The sequence below is a fragment of the Lepisosteus platostomus genome, chromosome 23 (assembly GCF_059453375.1).
Source record: "Lepisosteus platostomus isolate fLepPlt1 chromosome 23, fLepPlt1.hap1, whole genome shotgun sequence".
NCBI classification, from domain to species: domain Eukaryota; kingdom Metazoa; phylum Chordata; class Actinopteri; order Semionotiformes; family Lepisosteidae; genus Lepisosteus; species Lepisosteus platostomus.
In genome coordinates this window covers 12,979,064-12,994,797 of record NC_142633.1, presented here as the reverse complement: position 1 = coordinate 12,994,797, position 15,734 = coordinate 12,979,064, and the positions used below count along the sequence as shown (strand labels likewise).

Genomic DNA, 15,734 nt, shown 5'->3' with positions numbered 1-15,734 from the left:
AAAATCAGAGAACACATACACGATAGCTGGAAGCAAACGGGATTTGTAATAATGGTTGCAGCGTCAGAGTCTCCAGAAAAGACTGTTGTTTTAAATGGAAAGAAGGTTGGTATTTAAGAATGATTACGACTTCAATTTCGCGCATTTTTCTTGACATAAGACAAACCGAGGAAACTAAGCAACAAAAAACTGCCATTATAATATTGCTTATAAACGTCGTATATTAAACGCGCTGCTTCTGATTTTATCGTTTCAGGTCTCCAAACCTTTGATGGAAAAGAAGAGAAGGGCCAGAATAAACGAGTGTCTGGAACAGCTGAAAACCCTTCTTGAAAATCATTACACGAACAATGTAAGTCCTGATAAACAGGCGTTTAGGGTTTGAATTTTACCATCCGAAATCTGGAATTGAAACCATTGTTCCTCCTCTAAAGCAATGCCCATTAATCCCCCCCCAAATTAAATATTACCCACAGCGGCCGAATATTCGCGTGGAAATGTAAGCTGCCAACAGCAATTTACTTCTGATTGCTCCACCTGCAAATCGAGGACAAACCGGCCTGTCCACAGAGTTCAATTAGATGTATTAATTAGTTTCACCACCGATCTGCCAAACTTTTGAATCAAACCGCTCTTGGCGAAACCAATCTGGTTATCAAACATAACCGAAAATAATCGAAAGTGTGCGATTTTCCTTTACAAAATAACGGCCAGTTATTAAGAATGCTTATAGACTACACAACATACGCACAGTCACATAAATGTGGATCTGAAGCTGAAAAATTTACTTAGCAATACAGTAGTACTGTGTGAATTCACAAGTACAGAGAGACCATTTTAATCGAATTGTCTTTTTACGGTATGATCAAGGAGTGACAGCCTATATTCATTGAATGGATGGGTCAGATTCTTAACATAACTAGAGTTTTTTTGAAGGGTTGTGGCTAATATATGAACGTATGTTTTGCACTTCTACAGATTCGAAAACGTAAACTCGAGAAAGCTGATATTTTGGAATTAACGGTGAAACATCTACGAAACTTACATAAATACCAGCAAGGTAAGACTTCTTGATTTTAAAGTTATTCTACAAGGAGTAAGATATTCTTTATCACAAAGGGTGGAAATATTTTGCCATACTGACAATACTGTGAATAGAGCGCTTCTCAGTATTATGTCAATATAGTGCTCCGGAGGGAATAGAGAATATATGAGGTGATGATTTGCTAAAATGATAAATATGGGTCACAATAACCTATACGTTTTATTTCCCCGTCAGATTCTTCTATCAATCCGTTAAAGCATCCTGAGTACCAGGCAGGTTTCAGGAACTGCCTGAACGGAGTGAACCAGTATTTGATGAGGGAGAACTCCACCGGAAGCATAAGGTTGAATATGCTGAAGCATTTAAGCAGCAGCATGCTGGCGGCGGGAGAACCGGCGTCCTGCAACAGCACCGCGGACAGCGACGCCGCGGAGCACTGGAGCGCCGAGGCCGCCTCGCCAGCAGCACCGCGAGGCGTGCGCTCGGCACGCGAGCGTCTGCAACGCCTGCCTGTGTTTTGCCACCCCTTGGTGACGAGCGCACCCGAAACGTCCGCATCGATCTTCAGTGCACGCCGAAGCTCCGAAACTGTAGTCGGGGGACAACATCACGACCAACACCCCCCCTCCAATGGACTTAGCAACGTATGCCGACAAGCGTTTCTTAAAGATGATTATCCAAGTGGCGGATATCATGAGAGACAGTGCAGTCGCCACGTTTCAACAAGTACTGGACATGCCTGTATTATTTCACAGAGCTATTGGCGCCCATGGTGAAATGTTTAATAGCTGGTTAATTACTTTATAGTGCTCCTTGATCCGACCCTAAGGGTCAGGACCCTAAGAATGAACTTTTTTTTTTACTAATTTGCACTGTAGTCTTTATTGTATACATGTTATATTATAATACATAGGAATTATTTTTTTTCTATCCAGATATAACAAGTTGTCTTTGTAACACAACTAAAAATAAAAAAAAGTTATATTGCAAAGTGTTTGTCTAGTATTTGAAATGGTGGATTTTAATTTTAATTGAATGATTGAAATATGGAAATTACTGTACCTAACTGTCGACGAAGAGAACAAAGAAATACATTTTAGGAATCTTCTTATCCAGTCGGAGACTGGTTGTACACAGTATGTCTTAGGCATCATAGTAGATATACTTACTTTTCAAAGATAATGCTTTTTAGTGCTAAAGTTTTTGTTTTACTTAAGTGTGTGTACTTCCAAAACCGATGCAAACTGTGAAATATGTTTATTATATGTTCCATACATTGTACGTTTATTTTTAAAGCCTAATCATGCAGCATTTTTAGATTCGTCTGCATGACGGTCCGTACATAGCATTAAGCGATTTTCATACTGAAATATAAACGTACAAAAGAGAAGAATTCAACAGTATGTCCAATGGGTCCAAACAGGACTTTGTAATTAATAAAATGTTTTTTAACCAGCGGTGTGTCGTAAAGGAACGAATCTTTCTTGTTTCTATCAACTTGTTGAAACGTGTCTCACGATGAAAACACGCCGCACGTTAGTATTTAGTGATGTAGAGCATCCTATAACAGAAAAAGAAGTAAAAGAAAGAAGGATGAGCTGTACGCTATACGATGATTCATTAAAAAACAGTTTGTATTCACTTTAAACAAGACAGAAGTGACAGGGATCCCTTGCGTTTTCTATAGAGATATAACTTATAAAATGGCATTTATTAACCTTCATAAACCTGCATAGAAGAGGGGTTTCCACTCTCCTATGATTTCTATTATTAATGTCATACCTATACATAGACATACAAGTATTCTTACATACAAGCAAAAAACAACCGAAAATACGTTTTTTTATGTTTTAAACGTCATCTTGCTGCCTAATTAAAATAACACAAATTAATACATTGCAGTGTGGAGCGTATAGGATTGTTCTAATTGCCGTTTTATTTATCATTGTTTGTTGTGATAGCCAATTTGCTTAACTGTTCATTCGACCATTTCCGTCTTGAAAACAGAACCCTCACCGCACACCGCTCGCTGCATGGCCGCCGGCTATTTTCTTAAAATGCACCATAAAATTCGTATGACATGGATATTGGAGGTTCCCAGTGTGGGTAGCTAGCTGTTACCTCGTGTTCATACTCTGTGGCGCCATTGAGGTCTTTCATCTTCGCTTTTACGCATTAGCCTCTAAACAGCAGAGCGCCAATGAACTCTGTGTTGAACAACACAGCAATTTTCTGCTACTAATTATTTACATGAACACCCGCCAGCTTCTCTCGCCAATGCCTCTGAAAATGTAGGAAACGTGAAGACTGAATTCTTCATTTTAGGGTACAGGTACTTTTCTCGGAAACATATACAGTATAATATCTGCCTTTTTTCTCCTTTAACTCCTGCCAAACCACTAAACATCCAAATTAAAATGACCAGTATAAAGAGAGTGTCTGTATTACAGAATCAGATCAGGTGCATGCAAGTGTAAAACGGTTTGCCTCGCCTATAACAAAACTGGTTGTGATCAGAATGTTAGACCTCGGGAATATTAACTCTTGGAACTGTAGCAGATGTGGGATGTTATTTATCAAACAGCGAATAGAGCAAATCGGAGTGAAATAAAGACTAGGGAGTTTTCGTTGAAATCTGTCATGATAATTTCAGCCCCCGCTAGAGGAGGTGGGTGTCTGCAAAATTTCCTGGTTTGAACATTTAATGAGCCCCTTTCGTGGGACAGCTTTTGCAGAAGATGGCACCTCACGGCGAGGAAAATCGCAGAAACGCCTTCCGGCTATTCAACTCGCGTTCACGGTGTAAATTGCCAACAAAAACACAAACAACCCAGCTCAGAGAAATCCTAGAGCAGCACAACGAGCTATAGTCTCTATCTTCGATGCGTGTTTATCGGGGATATGGCTAGCCCGTTCCACAGCAGTTGGAAGTTATGCGATATTTACGAGCAGCTAGGTGTTAGCTGTTTGGGAAAAGCGCAAAGGCACGCGACAGAATCATTGAAGTATCTTAACTTTAAAGAATTTCTATTAACTCTTCTTGGTGTTGTTTAAGTTACCAGGTTTGGTTTGGACAACAAAAGGGGTGCATTGGAGCCTAATAGCTGAGAAAAGGAAGAGAAGATACAATTTGCATTATATTGTGCCTAGTGAAGCGCTCTTAAAAGCCAGACGTGTATTTATAGCAATGCAAAGTGCCAGATTCCCTTTGTCCCCCTGTTTGAAAGCATGGGGGACAAAGAGAGCTACGCCTTTAACTATATAGATCCCGAGGCGCCTTTGTCCTATGTATCTTAGTCACAACAAAAGGGAAAGAATGTTTTTTTCTTACAGAAAATAATAAAAAAAACTATAACCATAAAATATTCTCGGGAAAGAAAACATTTAGCTTACATTATGGGTCCGAAAGTAAAAACGTTACAGAGCTCGGCAAGACAAACTCTCCTTTCAAACCATCCAGTGCGTTTCCCTGTTTGAGTCGATTGTACGATTGCACTTCCGGCGTAAATGCAAAAATACGGATGCAAAAATACAAAATAGGCTATTTAATTAATGATATAGTAAAGGAACACGTGAGTAACATGGTCATTTAATCTAATTTTGAATTGACAATTCCATAGGAAGAAAACGAATTCTTACTTTCACAGCTGTAAATTTCTTAGGTTACACTATTCCATTGTTATCTTCAATATCATTTAATTTTAGCCTACACGTTGTTTCATGGAAACATGCCCTACAATTTCTTTTATAGTCATCTTCTAGTCACGTTTTGGGTGGTTTACCGTACAACTTGTGTGGCTCATATTGAAAGAGCCCCAAGAATGTGGTGTAAAATCAGCCATAAATTGCTATGAAATTGGTATATTTTGTGAAGGATCTGGTGCCTTGCTCGGCTTATGCTCCGTTGATATCCGTGCACTTTCTTTTAATGAGGGGGAAAAAGGGTCTTTGTCCCGCTTCAGTGATCCCACAGTCCCAGTGTATCACATTTGCTGTGAGGGAGAGGCGGTGCCTATGATTGAGCCCTGAGCTTCCCGCCCGACTCAGAGAAGCCTGAAATGTGACAGCAGGCTCGAATAGATGAAACACAGAGACACGTAGAAGGGACCTTCATTCACACACGCCCTTGTTCTTTTTTAACACACAGAATTGGATGTCATTGTGCGGAGTTAAGCCGCTTTGGACTATCACTATACATTGCTCACTATATAATTGTCACAACAGCAGAAAGAGAAGGGCACAGGGAGGAGGCTTACATGTTTAATTAAAAGACAAAGATTCAACATTTGTAGCTGGAAACTACCATAATAAACCCAATCTACGTTGTTTGTATGCACACTCCTATATAACACATCAAATAAATAAAAACACTCTATTAAACTACTTGAAACTACAGCAGTGTGCATTTACTGTAATTCTAAGAAAGCACTTCTTTACAGATAAAATACTATGGATTAGTTTTAATCTAAATCTAACTCTAACTATGAACTAGATTTTAAATGCAATTTTTCTTATTCTATTGTGACATTTCTGTGATCCGTTTTGGGTTTCTATTAATGCTGCTACCAAGAAAATAACAATTGAAAATAAGACATACCCCTTTTTCAAAAAGGAACAGGCTGCACAGAGCATGGCGCACTTTCACTCGAGGAGGACTGATTTGTGTTGTTCAGTACAAAAGAGTGTTATCCTTAAACCACCCTCCGCTGAGATAAACCTTTGCATTGTGCAGTGTAGGTTTCAGAAAGCGAATGGAAACAATGACATGTATTTTCACACTTAGGGTTGCATTGATCTCCGCATTATGAGACTCATCCACAGCAATTTGTACTCCAATTACAGTGTTCACTTCGCAGATCAGTAGGATAATTAAATCTCATTTATAAGTGAATTGAGCACGCCAAGCGAGAGATATTCGGGGAACTGTGAAATTAGTTTCTGTGTAATGGCTACAGTGCGGTTTAATTAAAACGCGGAGCACGGTTTATATCACCTGTTTAAATCAACATGAAAGAATTGGCGTACAGCTGTTTGTCGGGAGCAGACAATCCCAAGGAATTCTATTAATATTCCTGGTATAAAACCGATGCTTTCTTTTTAAAACAAATAGATGCCAAGGAGTTCGTCAGAGGGCAGCACCGTGTCAGCCCAGGTTGTGTTTCGTTGTGACTTATGATTTATCTTCCTCACAACTCATGGAAAGCTGCTCAAGGATCCATTCGTCACAATGTAGCTTTGCATTATACTTTCATACAGTAAATATAATCGGTTTGCACAGCAATGTTAAAAAATAAGGTTTGCCGATATTTCCTTTCCTGGGTGTAGGACTTGGGGGCATCTTTCAGCGTAGGGTAAGAGCTCATTCTTATTTTGTGTAGCGACACTTTTGTGTACTGTAATGCACACCAAATTCAGATAGTGGTCAGAAATACACTCTTGATTCCCTGTACACAGTAGACCAATTGGAAGAGTACTATTTATTTTTTACCAGAAATTATTTTTGTTGTCAGTTGGCGATAGCTTAATATTCACTATATTAGAAACTAAAGCACAAAGATCATGGAAGAATGTGGACACTGTGATTACAGATATTATATATTATTCATATAGGCCCATGATTTTACTCTGTTGTTTTAATACCAATCTTTCACTGTATAAAGGACTAAATAAATTCAATTCTAAGCCCACAGAGTTCACACCACAGAAGTAGATGGATTTGATGGGTGGGATTGTGACCACAGAATGCTCTCTGTGACGCTTCTGAACATCTGGAGAATGCATCAAAGATTTTGCTTTTCTTGCAGAGTGGTCAGGTTGGAAGTATTATGCTCCTTAACATACAAGTCAAAATAAATATATATGAAACATATTGAAACATTTTATTTTCTGTTCCTTACAGAATATAATCTGAAATGTACTCAAAAAGTGTAAACCACCAACAAAACTGAGTTGTGAAGAAAATCTTGTGAGCATCACCAGTTTAAGACAAAGTCAACTGGACCAAGAAATGTCCATTTCCGCAAGGCATTAAAACATCACCAAGAAGAGAAGAACAATCATCTTTATACAAACGCAAAATACACTGAGAACGACTTTAAACATGTGGTAATTTTTTCTTAATTTTTAAAAATGTATGTCTTCTTTAATCAGTCGTTTCGCCAACATAATCATCAGAATTTATGTTTTTTAACCAACAAAAACACCAAACATTGTGTAGTAAATGGAGAGTCATTTGTGTAGGAACCCTTCAAGAAGAGGATATGTTACATGTTTTTTGTTTTGTTTTGTTTGTGTAATACTGTAAAAAATAGAAAAAGAAAAATTATGGCACCAATCACGTTCAATCTAAATGTATTGGCAACTAGGCATACTGGATATAACTTTTTAAAATACAACCTTCTTATGTTGCAGCTTTAACACTGAAACTGGAAAGTAATAGAACTATATCGTTCAGCAAATTTAAATAATTATAATTCTTTAAAATTATTTTTTTAATGCCCTTATATAATTCTTCTTTTTACTATTATCAGTTGAAACTGAACAATTCCCTGGGAGAAAATTCAGGTTGTATGAGGTAAAAGAAGAACTGTCAGAAAGAATGAATGGGTATTTCAGCTTCACTTAAACAGCAAACATAAAGGCCAGAAACATGTGTAGGAGCAGTAGTTATCCCTTAAAACAAGGAACAGTCAGAAAACAGTGTGCTTATGAGCTGTAATAATTCAAAGTAATTGCTTTAGTAGATACATGTATTTACAGAGAATTAACAATGATGTTGATGCCTACTGAAAAGCACACTTTCCAACAGCAGCTTCAACCTTCATCATTCATCTAGATTGATTTTTGTTTTTAACAAGGTCTGGTGCCTAAACCAGGTTTAAATTCCCTGTTTAAAAATTAAGAGGAGAATTACAAAAAAATCAATGCTTCCAGTGATTGATCATGAGAGCCTTCATGTTATTTTGAACAATTTCATAGAAACCTATAAAAACATAACAAGAACACATAAAATCAAACACAATACATAATAAAGAAAAATAATGGCACTGTTATACCTATACCTATAAATAAAGGGAAAGATTTATTATTATTAACATACTTAATAAAATTAAAGATACAGAGCAGGGGTGAAGGGAAAGCAAATGTGGTTCATCACAGAGGAGCACAGAAAAACTAGAGGCATGTCTTCTCACCCACGAGGATATATCTGTTTGGCCGGTAGTTTAAAAGCACATCAGATCTCATTACAACACAGCATTTCTACTGCTGTTGTGAATAGAGGTCTATTCACATAATAAAAAAGATACTGGGACTATTAGCTATTAATATAACAAAACTCCAAGGTCTTAAAATTTAACATTTTGTAGATGAAGTAGAAACCAATTCTTAGTCTTAGTTGAATGTATTCAACTAAATCATTGGAGGCAATATTATACAGTAGAGCACGCTAACGGGACAATGATATTGTAATAGACATGTGGACATTTGCAGTTCTCCTATTGTGCAGCGTTTGTTACTTCTTTAATGTATTGATTGGCAAAGACCAGGAAAAGTACATCGTCAATTGATCAAGTAAGTAAGTGAAACTGAATACCTAGGTTTAAATGAAAACTTGAGAATCACAAGTAATTCAAGTGAGAATCACTTGAGAGACCAACTTCTGACCTTACAAATCATTTGATCAGCTGACTGCTTGTCTTGGCTTGCCTTTAGTAGTTAAAGAGCACAAGAAAACCTGTGAGTGTCACTGGTTACCACTGCTCTAAAGAGAGAATGAAGCCCATTTCTGTACAGAAAGTAAAATATTTTTTATTCTCCATAGTCATCACTAGGGGAGCTATTGCTCCTTAATAGGGAGATTGAAGTACTGTCTAATGAAGGCAGATACGAAGACAGTCAGCACTATCTACTTTAAAGATGGACTCTAAAGTTTTAAGTAATAATGCATTTGAATTAGGGTTAACACATCTGTACCATCCCAGTCTGACCTACAGGATCTAAAGCATGATTATCTGGGTACTGATCATTTTGTGTCCAAACCTTAATTTTATTTATTATTAGTTAAGCACCCCAGAATTTCAGACAAAATTTCCATAATTTCCCGCTCTTTCTTTCACAGATATCACGTTCTATTTAAAGCCAGAACTGATGAACAGTTGTAACAAAGAAAATTGTTCAGATGTAGCGGAGACCTGATCAAGAGGTGTAGATAAGTTGCTTCACGTGTAATTAAAAGTGTCTGTGAGAGTAAAGTTCTTAAATGTAAAAATGACAAAATGTCATGAAACTGTTTCTCTGTTTAAGTAATATATTGCCATATTTAACTGTTTTCCATGTAAGATAATAGTATTGTTATCTCTCATCCAATACAATCTACAAACAGCAGAATAAAATTGACACAGTAAAGCATGCTTTTCTCTGTGATTCTGATATGGTTAGACATTGACATAGTCTGACGTGGTTGAAAAAGTGAAGTGCCTAATATTAAAATATCTGTTCAGTACCTGGGACTTAAGTTGCACACGAATAGTTATGGTACTAATGGCTCTTAATTTGGCACCAAAATAGACAAAAGGCATCATGAGATCATTGCAAAGTCTGTCCTCCCCACACATGGCTCTTAAATTCTGTCTGTGCAGACTTCTGTTAAATTCTGTAAAATAATCTGAAAGGTGAGAAGAGGCAGATGGATTTCTGATGCAAGTTTACACAAACAGAATATTCCTTAGAAACCCGTTTTTGTCAACTGGACCAAACATCAGTAAAAGCAATGTCTCCTGGACCTCATGAGCTTTCTACTGTAGGTATTTCCGTCTTAGTGGAAAGACCACGTAAAAAATGAGCACCCCCAAACACTGTTCAGCAACAAAACTATGCAGTCTCCAAGATTTCTCTCTTGTTCATTTTTACAGCAACATTTCTGCACCTGTGGCAGATGTAACATAGATGTAACGTGTAACACCTGAGCAACTCCAGACTACTGAAGCACGGTGGTGGTGATTGTACCACCTTCCTTTGGTGCCTGGTATTGTGTGACCAGGTATTGTGACACACACATCATCTTTATGTCACAGAGAAAAGGCTGTCTACACAGATTAATGTTGGCTTGTGAAACCATATGACTTTAACAAAAAGTGTAGTTCCAGTGCATTACACTTACATATGAATTTTGCTTGATTTTCCTTTTTTCTACAGATTCCCAATTATTGCCCCCTGCAGATATGTTGTAACTAGGAGGTTCACAGACCTTACAGGAAAGCATATGGCTCAGGGATACATAAGGGAGAATGCATAACTACCCTGTATCTGAAGTATTTTAATAATTTCACTGAGGTTCTTTATCTCTGAGGAAAACAATTTATAACCGGTAAATAAAGTGTCCCTTTGTGGATCTTAGGGAACTTTGTCAATAACGTCCCTGAACAGACATGCAAAGCTAAGACGACATAGTACGGTTAAGTCTTCTTTTCAGAATAATTTGTTATTTGAGTGAGGCACCATGCTCAAAGCTTCAACAGCACTGGCCTGCCTGCCTGATCCAAGGACTTGTGCTCACAATTTTGTCAGTGACGAGTATAAAACCCTAAAAACTGCTTCACATTGCTGAACCATATCATGCATTTCTAACTAAAATCAATCTTCACCAGAGAGGTACACATCCAAGATCTTCAAAAAGCAAACCTTACAAATGAACCAGAATTGCTTAAAATGGGGTAAAACAGATGATAAATGGATGGCTTGAGCAGAAATAGTGTACCCTTTACAAAAAAAAAAAGACGGGCAAGCTGGCAAATACAATTAAACAACAACAACGCAAAGACGTTTCTTTTAACTTCCTACTGAAAGAAATATTAATATGGTACAAGACGTAATGAAAAACCTATGTTTCTCATTTATTTTTATATTGATTCATTGGAAAACACAAAAAAGTGAACAGAATGTGGAATGTGTGTGGCTTTGGCCTCCCAGCCCAGGATGGACATGAAAACAGAAGTAACCCTTTTGAACTGACCACAGTTAGAGTTTGCGCAATTCTCTGTTCTTTCTATATACAGCAAGCAATTGCTCACATACCACACAGACCGTGTCACTACAGCCTAATCCTTTCTGTCAGATTTCGAGCGCAGGAGCCTACGGGAAGCACATATCCCGTGGGCTGCTGACCACAGCAGGGTTGGATGTGAAAAAAATACTATCACTTCGGGCCTGTTAATAAATTAGACCTGGCCGAAATAAAAAGAAAACAGCTTGTAGTCAATAAAATTCACAAAATATATATATATATCCTCTTTGGTGCTTTTTTTCCCTTAAAGAAGCTCCAGTATGATAAATTGTTCCCATGTTACAAAATGAAAAAAAGCGAACAGATTTAACATTTCTCACGCAGAATGGAAACCAATAATAATAATAATAATGTAACTAAAAAAATCTGAAATGATCTCTGGTTGTTCCTTAGGACGCAGATCCAATAGAGTCGGAATGAAAGGTTATATATCCTGAGGAGGCTGAAGGTGAGCTTAAAAAACTGTTTGTGCTTCCTTTGCTCTCCACTTTAGTCAGGTTTTCCCGGTCCCCCCAGGCGCTGTTCCCCCCCAGGCCTGTCCTAAATCTAGGCAGGGATTTTCCGGGGGGCGCCGGCTCCGGCGGCCTCTGTCGGTCTCGCTGGTCCTTACAGCAGCCCTTGCCCGTCCCACAAGCGCCCTTGCCCACGCCCGCGCCCGCCCCCTCGCCCCCCCCGCGGGCCGGCCCCTCCGGGGAGGAGGGGGCGCCCCCGGCCAGCGAGCAGCCCTGGCCCTGCTCGGAGAAGCGGCGCAGGGCGTGGGGCTCCCGCTCGAAGTCGGTGAGGGGGAAGTGTGGGTAGAGGACCAGGTGCTGCTCGTAGACGTCCGGGACGAGGGAGACGGAGGAGGTCCGCAGGGGGCTCTTCATGGGGCTGGGCAGTGGGGTCTCGTCGATGAAGTTGATCACCTCGTCCCGGCTGAAGCACTTAAAGTCCTCCTCGTAGCGCTCCTCCCTCGGGAGCTGCTTGAGGGAGTGAACGCTTTCTTCGGATTTCCTCCGCTTGCGGTAGGGGAGGTTCTCCTCGTGGTAGGAGGCGAGGCTGCTTCTCCGCCTCTCGTGGCGAGGAGAGCTGTAGCGGGGGATCCCAATGATGTCCTCGGTGGACCCCCAGCGATGGAGGTAGGAAGGTATCTGGCCTGTGGTCCACATGTCGGTTTCGTCGTGGGAGTATCTTCTTGTAGGGGGCACCTGGCACAAGACAAGGAAGCAGGCAACCAGCTTTTACCTAATAGTTATCTAGCAGATCTGTACAACCTACAAGTTAGAATAGTTACAGCTAATAGTGATCTATCTCGCTAGAAAAGATTGCTATGTTCATGTGCCATGTAGCATCACACTAAGCTTGCAGCTGTTCATCCCAGTGGGATGATGACCTTAAGTTGAAATAGTCAATTAGACCTTTTTACAGTAGGTATATTCATACAATATACAGCAGAAATCTGCTATATGGCTATATAGCCAGGCTATATGATCTATTGGACATTGGATTTCTAACTAAGCCTCTGGAACACTGTCATTACTGTTCTCAGGTGGATCTTCACACAAGATTAGCACCATAGTAATGTTAACTGTACTAGACGTATACAAAACAGTGCTTTCTTTTAAATATTGTGCTATGTTAATACCCTGTGTTATGCATTGGTTATAAACTTCTATAATATGCCTTCAATCTTTACTTAAGCTCCCTCTCCATCATAGTTGTAATATTCTTCCTCAACCCATCTATTATTTAAAGCATAACATTTTCAAGTATGTCTTTGAAGAATCGCTAGAGCTGCTGCATTATTTAAAAAAGTCCTTTCACACTAAAGCTCAAGAAAAAGAAAGGAAAAACTTCCTGAAGTTAAATTGCATTACTAAGGCTGGAATTATTAGAATTCTAGACCCCCAGGAATGCAAATAAAACTGCTATACTCATAAAATCTTAATCATTAATTTATAAAACATTAACATAATATAGGTTTTTTAGCAAGAAAATGTCCCTAACATATGCAAGAAAAGAGTGCCACAGTCCTGGCTCTGGTATTTCCTCTTATAGTGGTTCTTTTAAAATAAGTGAACAAGGGCCGGTGTGAAAGAAAGACAGGAGAAGATACAGTAGCTGTTAATGTAAAATGATACCAGCAGAAGGCAGCAAAGCATCTGCATTGACATAATATGAGGATGATGAAGTAAAGTGGAAGGAAAGTCCATTGAATCCATAGGAAAGCCATAGAAAATTTCCATCTCCGAAATTTTCTACCATGATGCAGAATATCTAATAAGAATTCTGCATCTTCAAAATACAACTAATACCAGCATTCAAAATGTGAACGTGTTAAACCAGGCAAGTAACAGTGGGTATTATTAATCATTACATTTATATTATTAACCTTAGGATATATAATTAATATTGCTGTCATAAGAAGCAGTATAAAAGCAGTCAAGCCGTTAGCAGTAGTAGTACTATAGAACATGCATGCTTGTGACACTGAAATTCCAGTATTTATGATAAATAATGAAGAATCAGAATGTATATAATTATAGGCAGACTATATGATGGAATACCTATCTTTTCCATTTCGTTGTATCGCTTGGATTTAAAATCATAGTTGGAAATCTTACTTGGATTTAGTGTGTCTCTGTTGGAGGGGAGAATGTTCTCTAACAGGCTGTTACAAACTGTAGCTGTACGAGCTTTATCAGACGTTTGGTCTCTGACATAAGAAAGCAAACAAGTCAATGACTATACTGGAAAGTCCCTGCGGTTGACGGAAAGGCACATGTGGCTGTATCTTTTCTCCGATATATAGGGTGATTCTTCATATTTCCTAGACACCTCTCATACTGGAATTAATACAAGAAAAGCATGCCGAAAGGAAAAGTCACTCTTAATGAATTTGTAATGTTGTGCACACTCATGGAATGTTCTTCATAAATGGCCAGTGCCTCAGGTGTTTGAAAGCACATAATCCATTACAAATGAGGTGCATATAAAAAACACAGGATTAAAGCCAACACCAGAGACTTACCACAACTACTCCTATTTTTAGTCCCGAAGGCCCCCCACCACAGAAGCAATCTGCATTTTGTGAATGCAACAGTATTCATGAAATTTTCAAAACATACGAATGAATGGATGCCATGAAATGATAGCTACTGTACCTATCTCTGTGTTCTCAATGTAATGTAATGGTTCAACTAGTAATTTACCTCTAAAGTAAAGCTGCCATCTTAATATAAATTATGTGTTTTGCAGAAAAAGGAAGTGAAGGAACATCAGAACTGGAGTCATTTGGCCATTTTGTGGCGGGCGAAGTGGAACAGCAGGACCTTGTACCTCTGAATCAGCCTGGTAGTTGCAAGTACCACATGGTAACACTCAGACAGAACGCTTGGAGGCATATTGGTGCCTGCAAATGATTTATCATTTTGCATTTTTTTCTTCATAGGTCTTTATTGCAAAACCTCAGAAATGTACTATCCGGGGCTCTTTCCAGCTTAATTTGTTCAATCGGTTGTGTTTTACTGTCTCTCTTGGCTGTTGTTAACTGTCCTTGGCCTTCCTTTCAGAAAAAACACTGAAAACAGAGCACTGTGGTGAATGACTGGCAAGTAAGGTGGGTGACACAGGCAACTCTGTGTCAGGGCAGTCCCATTCTAGAGCTTCATGATTGCAATGGTTTCAGTTATGCACTCTGAAAGATCTTACATTTACCTAATTTAACATTTTCTTATGCCTATACAGTGATTGTCATAGTTGTCAATAGGCCAGAAATGTTTTAGGATCACTTTTAATCACTTCTTAATATACTCAATAGCACTTCAGGTATCACTGCTTTGGGATTAGATGCTCCTTGTTTGTTTTACCACATTAAAAAAAAATGAATTTGGGAATTACAAATGAGTGAAGGTAGAAATTTAATGTGCTGCTATGACGAGATTGAATAGTAAAAAAAAGCTCTCGTTGCACAACTGTCACGAAGGATACTTTGTGGACGCGTTCTCTGTGAGGTCATAGATGTGATGATGACCAGTCTTTTAAACATCTTTTATTTATTTTAGGGACCTATAAAACCTGCAGGACAGCAACCTTCAAAGATTGTATTTGGTACACTTTAGTGTCAGATTCGTGGGATGAGAGTAGCTTTAAATTCTACCGCAGACCAGCTTAATGGAATGGAATGGAATGTAGGTATTAGCTCATTTATTTATGTTGGCACAAATGTATAGTTTTATTTATGGATACTTGTTTCATTCCTTTTGGAGCAGTCGAAGATCAGATTATTAAAGGCTGTTCTTGAGAGGTTAAAGCACTGGAAGATCATAGAATATTCATAATCAATTTTATCTCATGGTACCATCCTACTTTTGAGTCCTTGCACATTTGTCTTTGAACCAACAACACAAAAATGGCCAGTTGACTTCAGCATGCCCCATCGTCTCTAAGCACCATGCATGACAAAACCTGACATCCCAGCTTGTTAGTTCACTGCAAGACCTCCATAATCATATACTTTGGGTGGAAGCAAAAGTGTATAGTTGGCCATATTTGCAGAGTATTAGCAAGCCAGAAAATGCTACTCTCATACTTCTTATACAATTCCTCGTTTACACATCACATATAGGTGGCTTTCATAATATTTCA

General features: G+C 38.7%; 2 protein-coding genes across 4 annotated transcripts in view; one reads left to right on the top strand and one right to left on the bottom strand.

The window, feature by feature from the left end:
• The first annotated feature begins 21 nt into the window (after positions 1-21).
• Positions 22-1,975, top strand: hes3 (hes family bHLH transcription factor 3). The gene is made up of 4 exons (XM_088617103.1): positions 22-105; positions 257-352; positions 979-1,060; positions 1,280-1,975. The coding sequence occupies exons 1-4, from the start codon at positions 52-54 to the stop codon at positions 1,819-1,821; spliced, it is 774 nt and encodes a 257-aa protein (XP_088473229.1). The 5' UTR covers positions 22-51; the 3' UTR covers positions 1,822-1,975.
• A 4,928-nt stretch (positions 1,976-6,903) lies between these two features.
• The window catches only part of gpr153 (G protein-coupled receptor 153), a 48,884-nt gene continuing 40,053 nt past the window's right edge, over positions 6,904-15,734 (bottom strand). For all 3 annotated transcript variants that reach the window (XM_088616867.1, XM_088616866.1, XM_088616868.1), the window contains one exon: positions 6,904-12,295. In XM_088616867.1, coding sequence (XP_088472993.1) covers positions 11,498-12,295 — 798 coding nt within the window. In that variant the 3' untranslated portion in view covers positions 6,904-11,497. The remainder of the gene's footprint in view (positions 12,296-15,734) is intronic.